The sequence below is a fragment of the Pituophis catenifer genome, unplaced genomic scaffold, assembly GCF_029215685.1.
Source record: "Pituophis catenifer annectens isolate HBS135680 unplaced genomic scaffold, rPitCat1.0.hap2 SCAF_7, whole genome shotgun sequence".
NCBI lineage: Eukaryota > Metazoa > Chordata > Lepidosauria > Squamata > Colubridae > Pituophis > Pituophis catenifer.
Window position 1 is genome coordinate 33,290,295 of NW_027256887.1, and position 26,742 is coordinate 33,317,036.

Below are 26,742 nucleotides of genomic sequence, written 5' to 3' on the forward strand. Positions count from 1 at the left end.
AGGGCCGATAAAGGGGTTATCTTTCCTAATTGTTAATGCATATTCCAAATGGCTGGAGGTGGCCATAATGTCAACCATGACAGATGCTGTTGTTAGACCATTAAACAAAATGTTTGCAACACGTGGGTTGTGCTGGACGTGTTGGTATCGGACAATGGGCTGCAATTTACGGCAACAGCATTCAATGAATTCCTAGTAAACTGAGGAATACGTCACGCCCTTGTGTCATTTCACCCTGCGAGTAATGGGCAGGTGGAGTGAATTGTGCGAATGATGAAAGAGGCGTTGACTCGAATGTGTCCAGGGGACTATCAGGAGAAACTTGATAAGTATTTAGTCAACCAACATGTCACTCCCTGTGTAGCCACCGGAAAGAGCCTAGCCGAATTACTTATGGGTCGCCGGCTGAGAACAAATTTAGACAGAATACACCCTGATTATTCAACAGAAACCCTCACAGACTGGGAAAGTACGGTCAGAACCCTTTGAGCAAGGTGATCTAGAATACGCCCAGAATTATACCGGTCAACCCATATGGGTGCCAGCACAGATTACAGAAGTTACGGGTCCCCGTTCATTCCGGGTGGAGCTCGAGGATGGGCGCCTGTGGCACCAAAATATTGATCAGCTTCGGAGCCAAGCAAGGGGGACAGCTGTTAGGGAGCTGGAAGAAGTAAACCGGGGTGGGAATCCAGAAGAGCGAGAGAGACAACAACGCAGTGAAAGTGTATCTGAAGGGCTGAGGCCAGTGCAGAATGAAACACTTGTTATTGAGGGTCCATTGCCATGGAGTCCGTCTCGCTTTTCTCCCTCTCCGACTAAGGGATATACTCCGGGGGTGGGGGACATAGAGTATTTGTAAGGCATCTGATGTAGTTGAAGAATCGTTGAGAATGAGGTGAACATGTGAGGGCCCGACAGAAATATAGGAGAACCGCCAGTCGACGCAAAATCGCCTTGTATCTGGATGATTATGTTTGTAGTGTACGAAGTTTCCCTGAGGGAGGGGGAAGGGGTGTTATGTCCGCGCAAGTGTGAGCAGAGGCTTTCCTTTCTGCCACACAATGCGGGACATATTTTAAAGTTATTGATTAAAGGCTGACAGTTTTCCTTTAAAAGGGGCTGTCAGCCGGAAATTGCATGTTGGTTTTACTGAGTCCTTATCTAAAATAAAAATTGCTGCTGGAAGTCTGGCTCCTTGTCTGTGTTCCTACCCACAACATTCCAGTGTGTATCATTATACTTCCAACAAAAGCTACAAGTCACTTGCATTTTTATACAGAAGTTCCACGTAGCCACTAACAATTGTACTCATTTTTATATATTATTACATTTACCTGAATGTTAGCTCAAATGTAACAGAAACACTTTTTATTCAATTGAACAAGTTAGTTGCAATATTTTACAGGCCACTAATTCCAATGGGACTTTACCCATATCCATTGTGTTGAAATTTGGACACAGTTAATGCAGAAGAGAAATAAAAATGATAGTGATATTATGAATGAATACTGCCTACATCTTATGTTTTTATATGCTTATATGCTATTAATCCAAACACTGGTTATTTTTCTATAGGCACGTATATAGATTAGGTAAGTCTTTGTGAAATATATTTTTCTTCAGAATTTCTAATTTCTTTTGCCTAACACATTAAAATGTACATTTATAAAGTGGCTTCATTCAATAGTAGGATTGAATAGTTGGATTTGTCAACAATGTGTTTAATAAATCACCTGTTGGGGAGAAAACTGGTTAAAACAAATAGCTGCTTCTGAGAGGCCTACTAAAGGAAAAAGATTTGGAGGAAAGAGACGGAAATTAATGTAGTTTCCTAAATTATATTCTTAAACTTAATTCTTAAACAGAAGAATTCTTAAACAGAATATTCCCATACTTTGTTTTTGTGTGCAGGGATTGAAGCATTTAAGAATGGAAAAAGACTTCCACTACTATTTCCAGCATCCGTGGTCTCGCTTAATTGTGGCCTACCTAGTGATCTTCTTTAATTTTTTAATATTTGCTGAAGATCCAGTATCCCACAGCCAGACAGAAGCAAATGTCATTGTTGTTGGAAACTGCTTTTCCTTCATTGCAAATAAATACCCTGACGGAGGTGGTTGGAACTTTTTAAAAGTGACTTTGTGGCTATTTGCCATTCTCACAGGACTCATAACTGGCAAGTTTCTCTTCCACCGGCGTCTATTTGGTAAGTCCCAAAATGTGTTAAAAGCATTTCGGTTATGTTGCTATTTAACACTTTTATGTTTAAATAAAAATGCAACAGAGTCCTTGCCACGTCTCAGTGTAATATACTGCACTATAGTACAGCATTTATCTGCTTGGATTATGTAAATAATATCTAATTAGTAATGTCCAGTTTTTCTACCTATATTCACAGTGTACTAAAGAACTTTTTTGTCTTGTTATCTACCATTTAAACTCTGGCTTGTGATTGGTGATCATCTGATTTCCAAATGTATGGCATTCCCTCGAAATGGGACAACTCACCACGGCCAACTTTCTGCAGCCATCTTGCCATGGACATCTTATCACGGCCAACCTGATGCAGTCATCTCACTGCTGCCATGTCACCAGAGCCAACTTGCCATGATTCAACTTGCTGTGGCCAGCTCACCATGGGACAACTCGCTGTGGGACAGTTCCATGCAGTATAACTCAATGCAATAAATAATATCCACCTCTGTTTCTTCAATATTATTTCCATTGACAAAAATGGAAGTAATGTACCCTGTTTTCCCCAAAATAAGACATCCCCTGATAATAAGCCCAATTGGGCTTTTGAGCACATGGCAATAAGGTCAGGTACTTATTTCAGGGGTCAAAAAAATATAAGACGGGGTCTTATTTTCGGGGAAACACGGTAGAAGAAACTGGTGGATAACAGTTATTGTGTTGAGTTATCCCACATGGATTGGCCCATTGAGAGTTGGCCATGGAAGTTGGCTATGGTGAATTGTCCCTCAGTGAGTTGGCCTTAGCAGATTCCTATTGTCTATTGATTTCTATATCTATAAAAATTAGTCCCATATTTCAAAACTAAATTCTAAATGAAAGGTACTGCATCATGTTCATTGTATCAAAATGAATGTGGGAGGGTTAATTTTCTAATTGTCTATCTTGTTAAAATATGCTAATACACATCTGTTCTGATATGGTCAGGTTTAATATGCTTTAGACTTCAAAATGTGAACATGCATTTTGAGAACTCTTGCGGTTGCAGTTTTTAGATACCTGATTATTAAACCACATTGCTGATAAACTATTATGAGACCTGTTGCAACACACACCTGGTGTGTGTATGGGGTGGGGGTTATTTTATTATTAGAGCTTTGGTGGTGTAGTGCTTAGAATGCAGTACTGCAGACTACTTCTGCTGACTGCCAGCAGTTTGGCAGTTCAAATCTCACTGGCTCAAGATTGACTCAACCTTCCATCCTTCCGAAGTTGGTAAAATGAGGACCCAGATTGTTGGGGGCAATATGCTGATTCTGTAATACCACTTAGAGAGGGCTGTAAAGCACTGTGAAGTGGTATATAAATCATAAGTGCTATTGCTGCTATTATTTTTATTTATTTTATTTATTTATTTATTTATTTATTTATTTATTTATTTATTTATTTATTTATTTATTTTTCAGATTTCTATACCGCCCTTCTCCTTTCGGACTCAGGGCGGTGAACAGCCAAGATAAAAAACATTTATACACAAAAGTTAAAAATAGATTTAAAATAATTAAATAAATTTGACTTCCGGCGGCGATCTCAGCGCGTTAGGGACGAAAGGGGCGATGCTCCGCTCCTGAGTCCCTAACAATCCCGCATCTGGAGCCGAAACAGGCGCTATTGATCTCGTAGTGATCAATAGTTTAAAGGGGAACATCTTAGGACCTCGGAGGAGATCACAACTTCTCCGAAGGTACAAGATAAAGCCCTTAATCCAGAGTGAGGAAAAACCAGCTTTACGGGGCTGGCCGGAGGCGCTGATAACTGTATAAGAGGGAAGCGAAGATTGAAAACTATAAGAGGTCATCAACAGAAGACTATTATCCAGAAAAACCCAAAAAACTACCTGATAGTAAGAAGCAGCGCTGGTGGAGGAGAAACCCGAAAAAAGAAAGAGGATAAGCGGCGACGGAAGATAGATCGGAACGGAGCCATTTTGAAAGCAAAGTGACAGCGCAAAAATCTGAACAGCTGAGTGTACAGTGAGAGCGGAAGAACGGAAGAAGGTAATTCCTATGAATACTACGACGAGATAGTGAATAATTTAAAAAGACTTGGATATTATTATTGGATTTTATAAGTGTGGACTGGATTGAGCGGAGAGAATTGGATAAAAAATAAAATAAGAACGGACCGTGCAGCACCGGAGTGAGCAGAGAGAGCGTGTGCAGTGTGGAGTGCCGGAGATCGGAGGAGAGGAGAGGAACCTGGACGGATCTTTATATACTGATCGTATTGGATTTTACTGATGAGGAGTTGCCAGAGTGGATTGAACTAGATAATTCGAGAAAGAAAAAGTTTGTGGGAGAGTGCGGAGAGTTGGGACAAACTCCGGTAAAATTGATTGGAGTGGATTTATACAAACTATCTTTTAGCGATACTTCTTGCGAAGATTAGGATACAAAACTGATACAAAGTGTGAGGGACTTTGATTATTTGACTACCAGAGACTGAACTGTTTGGATTGAACAATTTAAATATTGACTAATAGCTGATGAACCAGACGATAAGGACATAAATAGAGGATATAACATTACACCCTTGGGACCGGATGTGGATTCAAATAATAGGAACACAGAGGACTATAGATTAAATTGGATGGTGGAATAATCAAAGTGAACAGGGTGATTCAGACCTTTGGAACCGTATTTGGTTGGAAGAAAGATAAGTTTACATAACACCAAGAAAGATAAAAGACTATAGTTAATGGACAATATATATATACTTGGTACGATTTAAGTTTATTCTACTATATATCATAAGATACTAGACCCGGAAAATAACCTTTAATAACTTATTAGTTTTTCTCTTAAGCAGTTTGTCTAATTTGTCTATTCGAAATTAATCAAACAATTATAGCATATTATCTTTAATTATATTTAATCAATTTATTCATATACAGTAAATTAATTTAAATAATTAGATAGAACTATAATAATTAAACTGATATTGATACTATTTTAGAACTATTATAATAAAATACATTTTATTCTGTAAGTAATTGAAGAATAAGGTAATTAATGAATTGTTAGAAGCTTACATTTTCCCTGTTGTTCCCCCCTTCTCTTGCTTCCCCCCCTGCTTTCCTTTTTGCTCTTTTCCCAATATCGTATTATTAATTAGAAATATTCTGAAAAAACCTTGTAAAAATAATCCTGCATCCAGGTTATAAACACTATATGTGAGAATTTTATGAAATTGTGGGCAAAAATAATAAGCATAATAGATATGGCAACCTCAAGCATACCAACTACTATTAAATCAACCAAGAAAATATCTCCAACCCAAACACTATTGGTGGCTTCCCCGGTTCAGCAGAAGACAGGGGAAACAACAGATAAAGAAAAGACTAACATAGGTATCCAAAACATCCAAGCTGCCCTTGCAATGATCCAGGAGGGAATGAAAAGGATGGAAGATAAGATGACCCTGAATCATGATGAAACCAAAAGGAACCATGAACAAATGCGATTGGATGTAGGGGAAATTAAAGATGAGATTAGAAATATAGATGAGAAAATAGAGAAAATTCAACAAAATATAACCAAAAACGAACAGAGAATCCATAAAGTTGAGGAAAAGGCAGAAGCCACAGCTACCAGGTTGGAACAGATGGAGAATCAACAAGCGACAAGGAGTCGAGACACAGAAGATGCATTGACATTTCTTGAAATGGAAAAGGCATCTTTCTACTTAAGATTTCAAAATATAGAAGAACAGAGAGATGAAGACTTGGGCAAAATTATGGTTGGAATCTTGGCAGAGGCGACACAAAGATAAAGATGAAATAAGAGGTGGTATCGATGAAATTTACAGGGCCTTCACAAACTATGCCAGAAGAAACAAACTCCCTAAAGAAGTACACATCAGATTTACGAAAAAAACAATGAAAGAAGAAATATACCGAAAGATGAGAGAGGAGACAGTTATGTACAAAGGGAGGGAAGTTCTAACGCTAAAACAAGTACCGAGAAGGGCCAGGGATAGGAGAAGAGAATATAACTTCTTAACCCGACAGTTAAATAAATTCAAGATAAAATTTAGATGGCTTATACCAGAAGGAATACTCATTTCTTGGGAAGGAAGAAAATTTTGAATCCACACTATAGAAAAAGCCCAGGACTTCGCAGATCAACATTTAGGATATGAAGGAGAACAGGAGAGCAGAGGAGGCAGAGAAGATTCAAACCCCAGTGACCAAGAAGAGCAACCAACAAACAAGGTGGACAAGGAACAGAAGAAGGGAAAGCCGGGGAAGGAGGAAATGACGGGGATTACACAAAGAGTCACAAGAAACACAACAAAACTTAAAATAACAGACAAATAAACAACACTAGGAATGGAAGAAGAACTAAAACTCATTTCTATAAATATAAATGGTCTAAACTCACCAAGCAAAAGACATCAGATATTCACTAAACTGCAAAAATTAGGAGCAGATATAATCACGTTACAAGAGGTACACATAAAAAAACAACAGAAAAAATTACTCGAAAATAAAAAATTAGGAGTAATGTACACATCCTTAGGCGACTGTAAAAAAAGGGGAGTGGTAATATATGTTAGAGACCATATAAGAACAAAGCCAATATATGTGGACAAAGAGGGTCGAGTCTTAATAATAGAAGTAAAACTGGAAACAAAAACAATACTGTTAGTAGCCATCTACGCTCCAAATGGAAACCAAATAGATTTTTATAAAAAATTACACGATAAATTAAAAGAGTTGGATTATGAAAATATCTGCATTGTCGGAGATTTTAATGCAATTGTCAACACACGAGAAGACTACTACAGTAACAGGAAGAATAAGATCAAAAGGAAGACACTGCCACAAACATTCAAGAATTTGGTACAAGAAATGAGCCTACATGACACTTGGCAAGAATTAAATACTACAACCAAACAGTACACATACTTTTCTGGCCCACATCAATCGTGGTCAAGATTGGATATGGCTTGGATGACACCCCAACTAAGTAAAGAAACACACGACGTAGAAATTATGCCTAACATATGGGCCGACCACAACCCCATTAAAATAATTTGGAAAGGCTCCCGAAAACAAAAAAGATGGAAAATGGACACAAGTATTATAAAGGAAAAAGAGTATCTACAAATGATAGAAAAGGAGATTAAGATATTTTTCCAAATTAACACAAAGGACCAAACGTCATTACAAAATTTATGGGACACGACAAAAGCATATATTAGGGGCTTAACCATTGCATACGTGGCAAAAAGAAAAAAAGAGAAACAAAGAATCAGGAATGACTTATTGGAAGAAATCAAGATAGAGGAAACTAAATTACAACAGCACCCTAATAATAAGATAGCACAGCAAAAACTTAATTTGGCTAAACACAAATTGAATTTGACTACAAAAGTTGATTTGGCACAAAAAATAAAAATGGCAAAACAGACCAACTTTGAACATGCAAACAAAACTGGACGCTGGTTAGCTCATAAATTAAAAAAGCAAACAGACAAAAGAATTATACACCAACTCCAGGACGAATCAGGAACTCTATTCCACACACACGTAGATAAGAAAAACATAGTCAAACATTCTTTCAGAATCTCTATCGGCAGGAAGATGTCCCGGAAGACCAAATTCAAAAATATCTTAGTAAAGTGAATATTACACAATTCGAAGAAGAGCATAGAGAGACCCTGAACCGCCCCATAACAATGATTGAATTGACTGAAGCTCGCAAAAAACAAAAGAACAATAAAACTCCAGGACCAGATGGAATTCCTACTGAATTTTATAAACACTCCCAACAAGAAATAGACGAAATATTGCTACAAGTCTTCAACGCAGCATTATTGACAGCTGAAATCCCAAAATCATGGACAGAAACCATTATTACATTAATACACAAAGAAGATTTAGATCCGACCCAAGTTAGAAATTACAGACCCATTTCATTACTCAATGTGGACTACAAACTATTCATGTCAATATTAGTGCAGAGACTTAAAACAATAATTCATAAATACATACATACAGACCAAAACGGCTTTATACCCAGGAGGCAGATTAAAAATAATTTGAGAACGATTATAGATATACTAGAATACTACGATAAGAAGATAGACAAGGAAATAGCTTTAATATCTCTCGATGCCCAGAAGGCCTTTGACAACTTAAATTGGTCCTTTCTTACAACACAACCTGAATTAATGAATTGCGGAGAGAAATTCCTTAAATTGATAAGAAAGATTTACTCCTGTCAAACAGCCAAAATTGCAATAAATGGTGACATGACACAAACTTTTGACATTCAGAAAGGAGTACGACAAGGTTGCCCCATGTCACCTCTATTATTTATAATCGCACTGGAAGTTTTATTAACGGAAATCAGGAAGGAGGAAGACGTAGAAGGCCTTAAGATCCGGGGAGAGGAGTATAAATTACTTGCCTTTGCAGACGATGTGATCTTCATACTGGAAAACCCAATACGATCTGAAACCAGGTTGATGACAATGATAGAGGAATACGGGGAAGTTGCGGGCCTCAAAATAAATAAGCAGAAGACGAAAGTATTGACGAAAAATATGACCCAAACACAGCAGTTGAAATTAGAACAAGAATTAGGACTTCAAATAGTAAAGAAAATAAAATACCTAGGTATTTGGTTGACAGCAAAAGCAACTACAATCAAAGAAGATAATTATACCAAATTGTTAAAACAAATCAAAAAAGACTTGGAAATTTGGAGTAGATTACAACTCTCATTGATGGGCAGAATTGCCTCAATAAAAATGAATATATTACCAAGAGTACTATATTTATATCAAGTGATACCAATACACCCCGGAAGAGATTTCTTTAAGAACCTCAACAAAACAACAATGAATTACATATGGCAGGGAAAGAAGGCCAGAATTAAAATCAAAGCCCTACAGGATTCACGAGACAAAGGAGGCCTAGCAATACCAGATTGGGAACTCTACTACAAGGCATCAGGATTGACCTGGATTAAAGAATGGATGGAACTGGACAACAAAAGAACTTTATATTTAGAAGGCTTTGACTTAATAAGAGGATGGCACGCTTTCCTATGGGACGGATCGGATAAACGACACATGTACTTTCAACGTCATATAATTCGAGCTTCATTATTCAAGATCTGGCAGGATATTAAGAGAACTCACTATACTAAAATACCAAAATGGTGGTCCCCGATGGAAGCATTGATATACCCGAACACTCTCGAAATAGGAAAAATGATGCAGTACCAAGACTTATTGAATCATGAAGGCGAACTTATCCCAAGACAGCAACTCCAAAACTCCGGCATAAATATCGATTGGTGGCCCTATACTCAAATACACTCAAGACACATAACAGATAAAAAGCAATATGGAATCTCGAATAATTTGAACGAATTGGACAAGATTTTACAAGGCCCAGAACAAAAGATGATAACCAAATTATATAACTACTTTCTTCGATATAAATTATTGGAAGAAACAGTAAAAGAAAATATGATAAGGTGGGCCAGGGACATAGGGCACAACATTCAATTGGCAAACGGAGAAATTGTGGAAACAGAACATCAAAATGACAAGAGCCATACCCTATAAAGAAAACCTCATAAAAATGTTTTACAGATGGCACTTAGCACCAGCCAGATTAGCCAAAATATACCCGAACGCCTCCCCACACTGTTGGAAGTGCAAAACAAAAAAGGGGACATACTACCATGCCTGGTGGAAATGTACAAAGGCCCAACAATACTGGAAGGACATAAAGGAAATTATTGAAGAAATAATAAATCAACAAGTAGAAAACACTCCAGAATTTTTTTTATTTGGAATGATAACAACACAACACAACAAAGAGACAAAATACCTCATCATACACATTTTGACAGCAGCACAGTTACTGTTCGCGTAAAATTGGAAATCAGACCAACTCCCAACCAAAGACAAACTAATCTCAAAGATAACAGAATGTGCCGAAATGGATAGACTGACACTAGAACTCCAGGATAAAGAAGAAAGTGAATTCTATCTTGTGTGGCACCAGTGGTATCAATGGCTGGAAAAGAAAATCAGTACAAATATAGAAGAAAGAGAATAGGGTAGGAAAATTAAAACCGGAAATGAATAAAGAGGAGATGCAAGATTATTTCTAATTTAAAACACCTGAATTGACAATGTATCATTTATATATTAACTTATAAAGCATTATATATTCTGATGATGATCAAAACATATATGTAAAGTATGGTGTGGGTAGGTTGGTGGTGGGAATTTGTCTTTGTAATGTCTTTGTATTTTTTGTATTGTCTTTATATCTTTGTTTAAAATTCAATAAAAAAATTAAAAAAAAATAATTAAATAAATTTGGCCCGTAATTTAAAACTTTTCAATTAAAATCCATATCAAATTTTAAAACCAACCGTAAAATCAGGACAGCCCGGCTAACTGAAAAAAATAGGTTTTTAAGGCCCGACGAAAAGTCCGGAGGTCGGAGATCACTCGGAGTAGATTGTTCCAGAGGGTAGGTGCCATCACAGAGAAGGCTTTCCCCCTGGGGGTCGCCAGCTGACATTGTCTGGCCGATGGCACCCTGAGGAGGCCCTCTCTGTGGGAGCGAACTGGCTGGTGGAAGGCAATTGGTGGCAGAAGGCGGTCCCGTAAGTACCCCGGCCCTAAGCCATGGAGCGCTTTAAAGGTGATCACCAACACCTTGAAGCGCACCCGGAAGTCCACCGGAAGCCAATGCAGGAGAGGAGTCACATGGGAGCGCCCCGTCGCTCCCATAATCCCCCGCGTGGCCGCATTCTGCACCAGTTGGAGCCTCCGGGTGTACCCCAAGGGGAGCCCCATGTAGAGAGCATTACAATAGTCCAGACAAGAAGTGACAAGAGCTTGAGTGACCGTGCGTAGGGAGTCCTGATCCAGAAAGGGGCGCAACTGGCGTATCAGGCGAACCTGATAAAACCCCCCCTGGCCACGGCCGTCACTTGCTCTTCTAAAGACAGCCGTGCATCCAGGAGGACACCCAAGTTGCAGGCCCTTTCCGTGGGGGCCAATGATTCGACCCCAATAACCAGCGATAGCGCCAGCTGGCTATACCGGGACGCCGGCAGCCACAGCCACTCGGTCTTGGAAGGGTTGAGTCGAAGCCTGTTTCTCCCCATCCAGACCCGCACGGCCTCCAGGCACTGGGACATCACTTCCAAGGCATCATCAGCGTACTGATGGAACTCCACTCCAAAACCACGGATGATCTCACCCAGCGGCTTCACATAAATGTTGAACAGGAGGGGCGAGAGGACCGACCCTTGTGGCACCCCACAAACAAGGCGCCTTGTTAAATACTTAGGGGTTTATATTATGACTGCAAATATGAAATTATATCAGCACAATTATGAACCACTATGGCACAAAATACAAAAGGAGATGGAAAACTGGAAAAAACTACAATTGTCTTTGCTGGGAAGGATATCCGTTGTAAAAATGAATATTTTACCAAAATTTTTATTTCTTTTTCAAATGATACCTATACTTAAAAAAGATGAAAATTTGAAGGAATGGCAGAAGGGCATAAACAAGTTTGTGTGGGCAGGGAAGAAACCTCGAGTCAAACAAAAGATAATGCAAGATATCCGAGAAAGAGGTGGTCTTAAAATGCCCAATTTAAGATTGTACTATGAAGCCACTGCCCTCTCAGCAATTACAGACTGGATAAATTTAACGGAGGAAAAGATATTGAATATTGAAGGATATGGTTTGGTCTACGGCTGGCATGCTTATTTAGTCTATGACAAGAAAGTAGATAAGGCTTTTAAAAGTCATATATTAAGAAATTCTCTATTGCGGGTCTGGAAAAAGTACAAATATAAATTAAGTGATAAGTTACCAATATGGACAGTACCCAGACACGCGATAGAGAATATAAACTTAGAGCAAAAGCAAGATAAGATTACATATAAGGAACTTCTTTATAACGAAGGAGTCAGATTACAATTAAAACCAATGGAGCAATTAAGAGAAGAAGGAATTATTAGGACATGGTTTCAGTATGGACAGCTGCAGGCCAGATGGAGAGAAGATAAAAAAATTGGTATTTTGCAGCAGGATGAGAATTTGATAAAGCAAACGAGATAAAGGTCAAATGCATATAAAAAGGTTGTATAATGCATTAGTGGAAATAGATTCAGAAACAGAGTTAGTCAAGGACTGTATGATAAAATGGGCACAAAACATAGGTGAACCAATAATGATGGAAACATGGGAAAAGATATGGGTCAGAAATGTAAGATTTACACAAGCACAAAATTTAAGGGAGAATTTTTATAAAATGTTTTATAGATGGCATTTAGACCCCCAAAAATTAGCCTGTATGTATCCAAATTTACAACCTAAGTGTTGGCGATGTGAGTGTGAAGATGCTACATATTTTCATATATGGTGGACATGTAAAAAAATTAAGGCTTTTTGGATAAAAATATGGTGGATTATTCAAAACATTTTAAAGAAAAAAATTAAATTTACACCACAATTTTTTTTTGTTGAGAATAGTCATGGATTGTACTGTAATAGAGACTAAGTTGGTTTTGAACTTAATAACGGCTGCCGGGTTACTGGTGGCACAGTACTGGAAGAAGGAAGATCCACCCACCATTGAGGAATGGACACTAAAAGTTGTGCATTTGGCAGAAATGGCGAAAATTTTATCATATCTTAAAGACCATTCAAATAAAAGATATATATCGGAATGGAGAAGATGGATCAATTACATACAGAAGAAATATCCAAATAAGAAGATTCATATAGCATATGAATGAAGTAACCTTGAGTAGTTTATGTTTGTTTTTTGAATTATAAGGAGTTAAAGATCTAGGGAGAATATGAGATGTAACAATTTGTTAGCATATTCTAGCTTTTGATTTGTGAATGCTATACCCTGTGCTTGTTCTGGGAAGTCTAGGGAGGGGGGTGGGGGGAAGGAGGGAAAGGAGTGGGAAAGGGGAGGGAGGGGTTGAGGGGGGAAGGGTGTGTGGGGGGGTGAAAATGTACTTTCTATAAAACTTTTTAATAATAAAAAAAACAAGGCGCCTTGGGGTCGACCGCTGCCCCCCTGTCAACACAGATTGCGACCGGTCGGAGAGATAGGAGGAGAACCACTGCAGAATGGTGCCCCCCACTCCCAGTCCCTCCAGCCGGCGCAACATGATACCATGGTCGATGGTATCAAAAGCCGCTGAGAGATCTAACAGGACCAGGATAGAGGAATAACCCCTATCCCGAGCCCTCCAGAGATCATCCACCAACGCGACCAATTTATTTTTTATATTGTATTTTTATCTTCTATAAGCTGCCTTCAGTTGCCATCAACGAGTAGATGGCAATATAATTTAAAATAAATAATGCTGGTAGGGAAACAGGAATGAGCTAATTGTATCTCTATATATAAAAGCGAAATACCACTCATGCATCATCACAAAATCTCCAGAACTGTAAAAGCCTACAAATTTGAAATTTGCCACATATGTTCCTCTTGGCTTCTAGGTGCTCACTAAGAAAGGATTTTTCAAAATGACCACCAGACCATTAGTATTTCCTATATTATAATTAACACACTTTGATGCTAAGGAGTTCTACCCCCCTCCCCACCTGAAAAGAAATGTGTTCCAAATGCAAAACAGAAACAGAGAAGAGGAGTTTCAGTTTCAGTTTTACTTTCACAGCAGCAAGCAGGGGATAGGATGGGGAGGCTTCTATGAGGCAAGCCTGAGGGAGGGAAGGAGGATGGGATGGGATGGGATGGGATGGGATGGGATTCTGTTGGGCAAGCCTGAGGGAGAGAAGGAGGAGAGGATAGGATAGGCTTCTGTGGGGCAAGGCTGAGGGAGAGAATGGGGATAGGATAGGGGAGGCTTCTGTGGGGCAAGACTGAGGGAGAGAAGGAGTTAGGATAGGGGAGGCTTCTGTGGGGCAAGACTGAAGGAGAGAAGGGGATAGGATAGGGGAGGCTTCCATGGGCAAGGCTGAGGGAGAGAATGGGGATAGGATAGGGGAGGCTTCTGTGGGGCAAGACTGAGGGAGAGAAGGGGAGAGGAGAGGCCGATCATAACTACTCATTAATTTTCAAGCTGTAAGTGTTGATTTATCAAGCCTGATCACATAGTTTCATAGAGGAGCATGGGTATTCAGCTAGTAACTATATAACCATAATTATAAATACTAGATGGAATTTATTCCAAGGTTGATTACTCTGTTATAACCTTCCTGTCACTTTTAAGAGACCACCAAAAATCATACTCTTATGATGGAGTGGTCATTGAATTCTTGTAGAACTTTAAAATTATCAGTAACTTTCTCTTTTCATTCATGTTGTCAAGGTTCCGACTAATGCCTAATTAAATCATGAGCCTCAAGCCAAGCTTCAAAAAAAATCCAGTTATTTATTAAGAACGTCATGTTGGCATGGACCAAGTGAAGCCAAATCTGATCTCACTTAACTGACCTCACTCTTACCTTGGCTCTGACCCTGTTTTCCCCTCCCCCCAAGGTGTGTCATCAGTCACATTCCTCAACAAAGCAATTTTGTGGGTTGTAGAAGTCACTCCCTCCGGCCACTGTGGATCTCCATGGAGATGACCATGTCATTGCCAGCTGGAATGTGCTTTGTTTTGACTGAAGTGCAAGTTCCTCGATGCAGCTGGGAGGCTTGATTCCCCATGCCCCTGCCTATGGCAACTCGAGAGCAGGTCAGGAATGCTTCACGAGTTGACATTCGGCTTCCCTCACTTCCTGAAGGTGACCTGTGCAAAGCAAAAACAGTTTGAGTACAGGTATAGATTTTAGGGGTGTGATTCCCCCCCGGTTTTGTTTGGTTGTCTTCATGGAATTTAGCTATGAGGTGGTCAGCTTGGATGCTTCTGCTCTTTACCCAAGACTTCTGCCCCTGATAAGGGGTAGCCCTTCCACTTGATTAGCTGTTGGAGCTCTCTCCTGTGCCACCTCGAGTCAAGGATGTGTTGCATCTCATAATGGGTTTGGCCCCCTATGACCACTGGGTCCAGGGGCTCACGGGGTAGTAATCTCAGAGTTGACCCGGCCACAGGTTTTAAGAGGCTGCTATGGAATACCGGGTGTATCCTCCCTAGCAGTCAGGGCAATTTTAATTATTATTTTTTTATTTCTTGACTTTTCTTGACATTTTCCCATGCTGCTTTTAGCATTGACAGCCAGTCTATCAAGCTGACTGAGAAGGGGGGATCCCGTGGGTATTCTAGCATTGGGACAAAGTTCATGCTGCTCACTACTTTGAACAGAGTTAGTCCCGTGCTACTCTGAACAGCATTATTGTCTGTAATCTCAGTGAAAGGCAGGAGGTCCGCTGAATTGGACTGCTGATAGTTCACTTAACACTTTAGGTACTGCTCTACCATGGCATTCAAATGTTCTGCACCCTCTGTTGGTTGCTGGATGAAAAGCTGAGCTAAAACCCTGGGATGACCCAATGGACTGCAGGAACTCCCTCCAGAATTTAGCCGTGAACTGGACCCCTCTGTCTGAGATTATTCTTTCTGGTACTCCATGCAGGTGGTAGATATGATTCAGGCTAACTGGTGGTCTTAGGATAGTCCTCTGCAGGGTATGAAGTGTGCCTGCTTGGAGAATAAGTCAATCACAGTGTTCCTCCCGCTCTTTGGCAACTCCACTATAATCGTCCATTGAGATTTCCTCCCATGGCCTCATTGGCTCTGCCACCGGTTGCAGCATTCTGGGGGGTTTTCCTGGTCGCTTTTTCATAGTGGCGCAGATAGTGCAGCTTTTAACATAACTGTCCACATCTTTATGCCAGGCCACCAGAATTTCCTCCGTGCTAAGTGTAAAGTTTTTAGGAACCCAAACTGGCCCGCCAATTTGACATGGTGGCTCCTCTGGAGGATTAAGGTGCATAGGGACTCTGGGACATAGAGTTTTGTACCCTTCCATGCTAGGTCCTCCCTTTTTGTCAAGATATGTTGGTTGTCATGGAACCAGGGGTCTGCTTGTAGTTTGGTTTTGAGTTTTGTGGTTAGATCGCTTGGGGGTTGGTCTTGCGGGTTGTGGCGTTGTTGTCTGGTGGTCACTTGGGCTGCTGTTTGGGTAGGGGGGATGATGGCATCTACTACCTCCTCCCATTCACATTTGTACTGGGGCATGTGGGAGAGGACATCAGCTAGGAAATGCTCCCCCCTGGGATGTGCTTTAGCATGAAATTGAATTGGTTGAAGTGTTCAGCCCAGTGGACTTGTTTGGACAATAGTCTCTGTGGGGTCCTAAGGGTCTCCAGATTTTTATGGTCAGTCCAGACTACAATTTCTCTCCCCCCCCCTTCCAGCAGGTTAGCAGTGCCCATCTTACTGCAAAAGCCTCTTTTTCTCATGCGGCCCATCGCCTCTCTGTGTCCATGAATTTGCAGGAGGTGTAGGTGCAGGGATGTAATTTTCCTTGGCTATTTCTTTGGAGTAGCACTGCTCCCACTGCCATGTCGCTGGCGTCTGCTTGGATGGCAAAGGATTGTTTGGGGTCAGAATGTTTCAGCACCAGTTCCTTTGCAAAAAGTTCTTTTAGTGTGTCCAATGCCTTTTGGCAAGTTAGGTCCCACTGTAGGGGTTGTCCTGGGCAGGGCTTCATCCCTGGGCCCCCTGTCTTTAGGAGGTCTGTCATGGGTTTGGCAATCTTCGCAAAGGAAGGGATGATTTGCCTGTAAAAGTTTGTGAATCCTAGGAACCTTTGTAGCTGTCTTCAGGTGCGAGGGGGCTGCCATCCTAGGATGGCTAGTACTTTGGCTGGGTCCATCTCTATGCCCTCATTTGATACTTGGTAGCCCAGGTAGTCTAGCTATGCATGGTGAAATTCACATTTTGACAGCTTGACATATAGGTTTGCCGTCAAAAGTTTTTCCAGTACCTGGAGGACTAGGGGTATGTGGTCCTCCATGATTTCAGTGTAGATGAGGATGTCATCTAGGTAGATGAGGACCCCCTTATGGAGGTGCTTGGGCAGTACCTCATTTATTAACTGCTTGAACAATGGCAGACCCATTGCAGTTGAAAGGCATTACTTTGAATTGGAAGCTTCCTAGGGGGCAGTTGAATGCTGTTTTCCATTGATCTCCCTCCCTGATGTGTACTCGGTAGTTTGCTTCTCTGAGGTCTAATTTGGTAAAGACTTTTCCCTTGGCTAGGTGAGATAGCATGTCCTTCATGAGAGGGAGGGGGTATAGGTTGTGCACACACACACACAGTTTATACCTCTAAAGTTAACATATAATCTCATAGTTCCATTTTTTTTCTTTAAATAGGACTGAGGCTGGGACCCATGGTTTGGCTGGCTCAATGAACGCCCTTGCTAGGCTTTTGTCTAGGTATTTGCACATTTCTTGCATTTCCTGGGGTGTCGTGGTGTATAGTTTGGCTTTCGATAGTTTTGCCCCGGGGATGATTTCAATGTCACAGTCTGTCTCGTGGTGGGGGTGGGGGTGTGTGTAGGATGTCGCACTCAGCCTTGCTGAACACTTCTGCAAGGTCCTGATATTCTTTGGGGATTTGTTCAACCCTTGAGGTTTTGTCAGAGGTGGCTGCCAATTGTTCTGATGGGGCCTTTGAGGGGGATTTCCTGCATGGGTGATGCTTCTGTTTGCTGATGCGGAGGGGGTTTGGGTCCACTTGCTATCCTCAGCCTCCGGGTGCCCTCATGCCACTAGATTGTTGGGCCCCACTTGTCTAGCCAAGAGAGCCCCAGTATGACAGTGTCTGTAATTTTGGGGGCTATTACAAATTGAATTGCTTCCCAGTGGCCTGCTAGCTCTAGCCTCACTGGTTGGGTCAGGTGGGTGGTGTAGGCTCCCCCCAGTAGGGATCCATTGACCTGTTCCAATCTGATCGGGTGGGCCAGTCTCTTCACTCTAATTTCCAGTTACAGGACTGTGATTAGGTTAATCAAGCATCTAGTGCAACCTGAGTCTATTAGGGCTTGAAAAGTACCTTGGGTCCCTGTTTTTGGGGTTGTGAGGTATATTGGGAGAATGAAGGGGTGGATCGGTTCACTCACCATCGGGTCGTTTTCACCTTCATCCTCACTGTCACAGGGATCTGGTGATTGGTCGTTGTTGGCTGGAGTTTCTCCCCCTTCAGCTGTGTGAGGAGGGACCTCTATAGCCTGGAGGGCTTTTCAGGGTGTATTGGTGGCATGCCTGAAGCCTCATTCTGGTTGTGCCCTGGGTGGTGGCTCTGGTTTGGTTTTCGGAGTTGGGGTTGCGCATGCTGATGCAATGTGCCCTATGCCTCTGCATCTGTAGCATTTCAACTGGCTTTGTGGGAGGGTTGGTCTTGGAGCCGGCTGTGTTGGTGCGCCTTCCCGTCAGCTGGATAGTCTCCGGTTTGGTTGTCCTCTCTCCTTGCTTTTGCTTTTTCATGTCATTGGCACACAATCCGCCATCAACTTTTATGGCTACTTGGAACCACTCAAAGAGTGTGTTTGGAATGTCCCAGTAGGCGGTTACTTGGACAATTTGCTTGTCCAATCTTGTTCTGAAAAAATGAACTAATAACTGCTCTGGTAAAGGGGGTAGCTTCCCCATGACTCTCCTGAAATTACGGATGTGTTCCTTAATGGGTCACCTTCTCTGTTTTAGGTTTCGAAGCTCATCCTCTATGTACTGATCCTCCTCCACCTCCTCAAATCTGGCTTCTAGCGCTTGTAGGAAGTCATCGACATCTTGCAGCTAGGGGGCTCTCCTCTTATGGAGAGCTGCTAGCCATTCCTTTGCTTCTCGCTCTAGCCACCCAGTGATGGTATTCCCGATGGCTCTGTGTGATGGGTAAACGTGTCAGTAGCACTCTAGGTGGACTCTAGCAGAGTCAAGGAATAGAGCCAGTTGATCTGAGTCCCCATCGAATGTCCCCCTGAAACAGAATGGTTCATTCAGCACTGCTCCTACCTCACCATCTTGGCCCCTGTATGCCTGTGCTTGGTGTGTTTGGTGATCTTCCTCGGCTCTAGTTTGTAGAGGGGGTTTGCCATAGGCAGGGGGATGGAGAATCGAGCCTCGCAGCTGCATCAAGGAACTTGCACTTCAGTCAAAACAAAGCACATTCCAGCCAGCAATGTCAAGGCATCTCCAGGGAGTGGCCAGAGGGAGTGACTTCTACAACCCGCAAAGTTGCTTTGCTGGACAATGTGACTGATGACACACCTTGGAGGGAGGGGGAAACCGGGTCAGAGCCAAGGCGGGAATTAAGTGAGGTCAGAGTTAGCTTTACTTGGTCCATGCTGACCATGACACTCCTAATAAACAACTGGATTTCTTTTGAAGTTAGGCTTGAGGCTCATGATTTAATTAGGGCATTCATTAGGTTGGAACCGTGACAGTTGACACAATTGCAATAAGGAAAGAGGACATAAAATGAATATTCAGAAGCTTCAGAATGTAGTCCTTGACATACAACCATTCACTTAGTGAGTTTTCAAAGTTACAACACTGCAAAAATTGATATATGTTGCAGAGACACTGCAACAATTGCAATGTCCCTGGGTCATGTGATTGTTATTTGCAGCAATCCAAATAGTAAGTTGGTGTCAGACCGGCCCCAAATTGATCCCTTAGGAAAGAAAGGCCTTTGACTCCATTTCGCTAAAGTAAAGGGGTCTTTTACTAAAGCTGTTACTTTTACTAAAGTAAAATGAAGCCAGCTCTGAGAACTCTCATGCTCACTAGATATAAAAAAAGATGTAGATTTGCCCATGCCCACCCTTCCCCCCATGACCAGTCCATTTCTAGCCAACTGGAGCTTGCCAAGATAATTTGAGAACTCTGAGATGTTGGGTGGTAAATCTTAGGGTTCCTGGCCATGGGATGTTGGTACAAACAGGATCCGGCTGCACTGGTCCTTCTCACCTGTCTTTCCCCCGTCCTGATTTCCTATCACATACACATAAAGCTTTGTTGCTGTTTATCCTTCCCCCTTTCTTCCCCCTTCTTTCATCCTTCCCCCTGCCTCCTTCCCCCTTCCAGCTTTTGATGGAAGGATGCCTGTGAGGTGCCAAGCCGAACCAGGCAGAACTGACATTCTGCCCCCCTTGACAAAGACGTTAATCCTGCAAAAGAAGAATAAAAAAGAGGGGAGAGAGAGATACACAAAACTTCTCTATTAGCAAAATACGGCTTACTTGGTTATCAGTCATGGAATTTTTAAGCAGTTTGGGGACTTCAGTATGTTGGGAGTCGACCCATTCAGTTTCTGAGGGAGGAAAGTCTTTCCAGATTACCAAATATTGGGTTTTTTCCCGATGTATATGAGCATCCAAAATGTCTTTGACTCCAAAGTGCTGCTCTCCCTTGATCATAATGCAGTTGGGACACAAGGAAGATGTGATTTTTGGTTTTAGTAGGCTACAATGAAATACCAGGTATACACATCTGAGCGTTTTTGGCAGCTCAAGTTCTACAGTCACTGGGTTAAATAATCCTTTTGATGGGAAAAGGTCTATCGTATTTCAGGCCTATTTTTTTTTTTTGACAGTTGTCTAGATTGTCTAGCAACAGAGTGGTCAATGCCTGGAATGCTTTACCCGACTCCATTGTTACAGTCTCAAACCCTCACAGCTTCAACTTCAAACTGTTTACCATGGACTTCACTCCTTTCTTAAGAGGTCCATAAAGGGGGTGTGCATAAGTGTACCAGTGTGCCTACCATCCCTGTCTTACTGTTCCCATTTATTTGTATTTACTTCCTTTGTTTATGTTTATGTTCATACCTATACTTGTTATCTTGTACATGTTTGAGAAACAAATAAAATAAAATAAATAAATAAAATTGCAGGAATTTGGTAGAGAGATAGACCTTATCTCCTATCTTAAAGTCCTTTGGCTTAATGCACTTTTTATCAGCCTGTTTTTTGATGAAGCTAACCTTCCCTAGCTTCATCCAAAGCTTTTCTAACCATTGGCCAGATGTTGTGTAATTGGGCAACCCAAACTATCAGTGATACTATTAATGGAGTAGCCTGACGTAGTTCAGGGATAGATACAAAATCTTGTCCTGTGGCCACTTTAAATGGAGTAAACCAGCTGTGAAATGCACTTACCTTCACTACCAGATCAGAAATGTGAGTGCGTGCACCTCTTCTGCGCACGTGCAGAGTCTTCTGTGCATGTGCAGAGGATAAAAAACGGGATGTAATGACATCCTGGTAGGTGGGCAGAGCTCACACAAACTGGATAGATCCGGCTGGATTTTACCACTGGAGTAAACCATGTGCTACTATGCACTGAGTTATTGTAGGAGACCTCTGTGAGAGAGAGGAGGTCCGTCCAATTGTCCTGTTGGTAATTAATATAGTATCTGAGGTACTGCTCCAGGATGCCATTGGTCCATTCACAGCCCCCATTAGTAGCCAGATGAAGCAAGGAGCTGAGCCCCTGAATGGTCCCCAAACATTTTGGGAACTTCTGCCAAAGCTGCAAAGTGAATTGATCTCTGTGATCTGATATTATTCTTTCTGGACCACCATGCAACCAATAGACATGCTGCACAAATATTTTATCCAAAGTACATGCTGAGGGGATTTTTTGACAGGATATAAAGTGCTCTTGCTTGGAAAACAAATTTGTTATCAGCCAAATCACTGTATTTCCCGCTCTTTCAGGCAGTTCAACAATGAAGTCCATTGATATTTCTTTCCATGTGGCTTTAAACTCTGCTACCAGTTGGAGAAGCCCAAGTATTTTCCCTTGTCATCTCTTGATAGAGGCATAAATGGGGCAGCTAGCTACATAGCTATCTATGTCCTTTTTCAGTGATGGCCATCAACATTGCTGCTTGATTAGGTGCAGAGTTTTTATGAAGCCAAAATGTCCCGCCAGTTTTGAATCATGTTTTTTTTTTGTTTGTTTTTTTGTAGAACCATTAATCATTGGCTTTGTGAGACATCAGCTAGTTGGGTTTTCATTTTGGCTTGTGCCTGGGTGGTGACACTGGCCACCAGTCACCTGTAGGGAATAACTGTTTTAATTATCTCCAGCTTTGAACGATTGTATTGCAGCAGCCTGGATAAAACACCTTACCCTTTTTTTCCCACTTTGGTTCACTCTTTTAAAGCATTTAACATCATCTCATTCATTTACACACACACACCCAACAGATTCCCTAATCCTTTTGATGTGTAACTTCCCTATCCAGCCAGTGTTCAACTGTCCAGGACTGACTGTTGTGTCACTTTTATTTATATCAACTGAAATAATTTAAAATAAAAAAGGATAATCACTTTATGCACCAAATGGAACCCAAATTGATTATTTTAAAAAGATACACAACAAAATTAAGGAACTGGAATACCAAAACATATGCATAATTGGAAATTTTAATGCAATTGTAAACATAGAGAAGGACTATAGGAGTTGTAAACATAATAAATCCAGGAAAAAAACACTTCCAGAAACATTTTATGATATAGTAGAAAAATTTCAATTACAAGATGCCTGGAGGGAACTCAATTATAATAAACAACAATACACATTCTATTCAAATCCACATCAATCGTGGTCCAGAATTGACATGGCTTGGATGACAGCAGAGTTTATAGCAGACATTAAACAAATAGAAATTACAACTAACACATGGGCTGATCATAGCCCCATTGAAATAACATGGAAGGGACACCAAAAGCGTAAAAGATGGATGATGGATAGAGATATTATAAATGACAATATGTGGATATGATCCAAAAAGAATTGAAAATATTTCTACAAATTAATGTGAAAGAGCACACCAGTCTACAAAATCTATGGGACACAACCAAGGCATATATCAGAGGCTTAACAATTGCCTATACTGCACAAAAAAAATAAAAACAAACAACAAATAAAACAAAATTTACAGACAATATTACATCAATATGAATTAGATCTACAGAACCAAGAAATTAAGGAGAAAATAAATTTAACAAGGCATAAATTACATTTGATCACAACAACAGAAATAGCAAGAAAAATAAAAATCGCTAAACAAAACCAATTTGAACATGCAAACAAAACCGGACGGTGGTTAGCATATAAATTGAAAATAGAAAAACAGAGGAATATTATAATACAGTTAAAAGATGTAGATGGTTGTTTATACCAGAATATTGAAGACAAAAAATGAATTGCAAAGGAATTTTTCAAAAACTTATATGCAAAGGAAGAGATTAGAGAAGAAAATATCATAGAATATTTAAATAAAATAAAGATTCAAGCATTAGAAGAACAACATATAGAATTATTGAACAGACCAATCTCAATGTTAGAATTAATAGAAGCGAGGAAGAAACAAAAAAATAACAAGACACCGGGAACAGACGGTATACTGGCAGAGTTTTATAAGACATTCCAACAACCATTAGATGATATATTAATACAAATTTTCAATGATGCAATAATGGAAGCTGAAATTCCGCAGTCATGGAATGAGACAATAATCACATTAATACCAAAACAAGATTCGGATCCCACAGAAATTAAAAATTATAGACCAATTTCTCTTCTCAATGTAGATTATAAACTATTCACATCAATTATAACGCAGAGATTGAAAAACCTAATCAAATACTATATACATCCTGATCAAAATGGTTTTATTCCTGTGTTAGGGCATTTATTAATCCCATGTTTGGCTCTGGGACTAATTACCCTGGTTTAGATTAGAGGAGATGAATCGAGGCTTATTCTTGTTTGAAATATTCCGAAAAGAAACGCGAGGAAAAAGTTTCTAATAAAACTCATTTATTTGTTATAAAGAAAATAAAACACCTCACTAACTAAGAAAAGTTAATTGTTACATTTTGGCAAGCGAGGTCTCCTGCCGGTCCAAGCCGGACCTTGCTGGCAGGAGAACAAAGGAAAGAGTGTGAGAGCAAGTGAAGGAATGTGGGTGGATGGACATGCGTAGTAGCTTTTGATAACAATTCTTGGCAAGGTACGGAGAGTCAGATAGTCCAGAAATGATGAGCTCAGCTGGTAAATAAAATAACGCAGTGACATCCTGGAAGACAAATTCATAACAATACAAGAACAATTATTGACACTCTGGAATTCTATGAGCAAAGATCGGAAAACCAGTTAGCTCTAATTTTCCTAGATGCGCAAAAAGTGTTTGATAATCTCAACTGGACATTTCTATTAGCACAATTAGAAAAGATGAAATTTGGAGAAAGATTTATAAAAATGATTAAAAAGATATACAACCCCCAAACAGCAAAAAAACAAATTAATGGAGATACAGCTGAACAATTTGATATAAAGAAAGGAGTGAAACAAGGATGCCCATTATCTCCTATATTGTTTATATTAACATTGGAAATATTACTAGAAGAAATCAGGAAAGATACAGAAATAACTGGACTAAAAATAAAAAATCAAGAATATAAACTGCAAGCCTTTGCGAATGATGTAGTATTCATCTTAGATAAACCCATACAATCTGGACCAAAATTAATGATAAAAGTACAACAATATGGAGAAGTAGCGGGATTGAAAATTAATAAACAAAAAACTAAAATTTTAACAAAGAATCTTAAGTATCAAGAAGAAGAATTGGAAAATATATTAGGGATACAAACAGCAAAGAAAGTTAAATATTTAGGAGTATGGATTACAAACAAAATATCAACATTGAAGGAAGACAATTAAATTGGCTAAACAAATAGAAAAGGATTTGGAAAGATGGGCAAAACTCCAATTGTCTCTTTTAGGCAAAATTGCTACCATTAAAATGAATATTCTGCCAAGAGTGTTATACTTATTTAGGGTAATACCAGTAAACCCAGGAAGAACATATTTTAAAGATTTAGACAATGATATTAAAATGTATTTGGCAGGGAAAAAAAAGCAAGAATCAAATTAAAACATCTACAAGACAAAAGAGAGAGGGGGGGAATGGGACTCCCTGATTGGCAGAGTTATTATAAAGCCTCAGCGTTAATATGGATAAAAGATTGGATCGAACTCAAAAACATAAGAACATTAATATTGGAAGGTTTTGACTTAACAAGGGGATGGCATGCATATCTTTGGGGAGAGAAAATTACAAAACAAGAACAATTTCGCAGACATATTGTAAGAGACAATTTGCTTAAAATATGGAATGAAATCAGAAAATATCACTATGATAGGATTCCTAGGTGGACTTCCATAATGGAAGCACATATTTATCCAAATATAATAGATACAAATAAATTAAAAACATATAAGGACATCTTAAATGAAGAAGGAAAACTAAAAACGAGAAGAATTGAGAATGCAAAATGTGGAAATAGAGTGGTGGTCATATTTGCAATTAAAATCCAGATATAAATCTGATATGGAAAAAACTGGAATTCAAATGGAACCAAATCAGTTGGATAAAATTTTATTAGGCCCCAATGAGAAATTAATAACCAAAATTTATAATTTTCTATTGGAATATAAACTAGCAGAGGAAGTAGTTAAAGAGAATATGATCACATGGGCGACGAATTTTGAGTATGCAATAGAATTAAATAAGTGGGAAAAATTGTGGAAAAGTATTAATAAATTAACATTATCTGTACCATACAAAGAAAATGCTTATAAATTTTCTATAGGTGGCATCTACCACCGGCGCGAATTTCTAAAATGTTTCCCAGTACATCTCCACTCTGTTGGAAATGTAAAGCGCATAAAGGGACATACTATCATATATGGTGGTCATGTCCCAAAGGTAAAAAATTCTGGAACAATATAAAAATGCAACTGGAACAAATAATAACTCAAAAGGTACCATTAAAACCAGAAACTTACTTATTAGGAATACCTGAAAGCAAATATGAAAAAGAAATAATATATTTAATAACACACATTTTGACTGCAGCAAGAATCATATACGCACAAAATTGGAAACAAGAAGAGGTCCCGACTCAAGAGAAATTAATATCCAAAATTATGGAATGCGCTGAGATGGATAGACTCACCAAGGAGATCCAAGGAAAGGAAGAATCTGAATATTATCTGGTCTGGCAAAAGTGGTATAAATGGTTAGAGGGAAGTGAAAAAAAAAGAGAAGAAAGAAAAAGAAAAGAAAAGATATCAATAGAGTAAAATAAATTTTTACATCAAATGAAATTTAAGAAAGAGACATATCAATAAAATAATATTATTATATAAGATGAGAGAAATAATGTATATTGAAGAATATAGGATATTGATATTGTAACAATTCAGATATTATAGATAGATGTCATTAAGATGATGCTTGTTGTAAATTGTTTTACTTGCATTTATAAATGTATTATGTGGTTTCTTAAATTAATAAAAGTTTAAAAATTTTTTAAAAAATGGCGTGGTTATGGCCGTCGTGGTGTGAGGACGTTTTCTCCACTTCGCAGGGCATTTTACGGAAGATAAATGTGTTAGAAATTAAAGTGTTAGAAATGCACCGATAAGGACCAACATTTTATAAATTGTATCAGAAGAGCTACTGG

The 26,742-nt window shown here is 39.7% G+C and overlaps 1 protein-coding gene across 1 annotated transcript in view; it reads left to right on the plus strand.

The window, feature by feature from the left end:
* The first annotated feature begins 1,932 nt into the window (after nucleotides 1-1,932).
* Nucleotides 1,933-26,742, plus strand: part of TMEM117 (transmembrane protein 117) — a 473,220-nt gene continuing 448,410 nt past the window's right edge. The window contains exon 1 of the mRNA XM_070947874.1: nucleotides 1,933-2,209. Coding sequence (XP_070803975.1) covers nucleotides 1,933-2,209 — 277 coding nt within the window. The remainder of the gene's footprint in view (nucleotides 2,210-26,742) is intronic.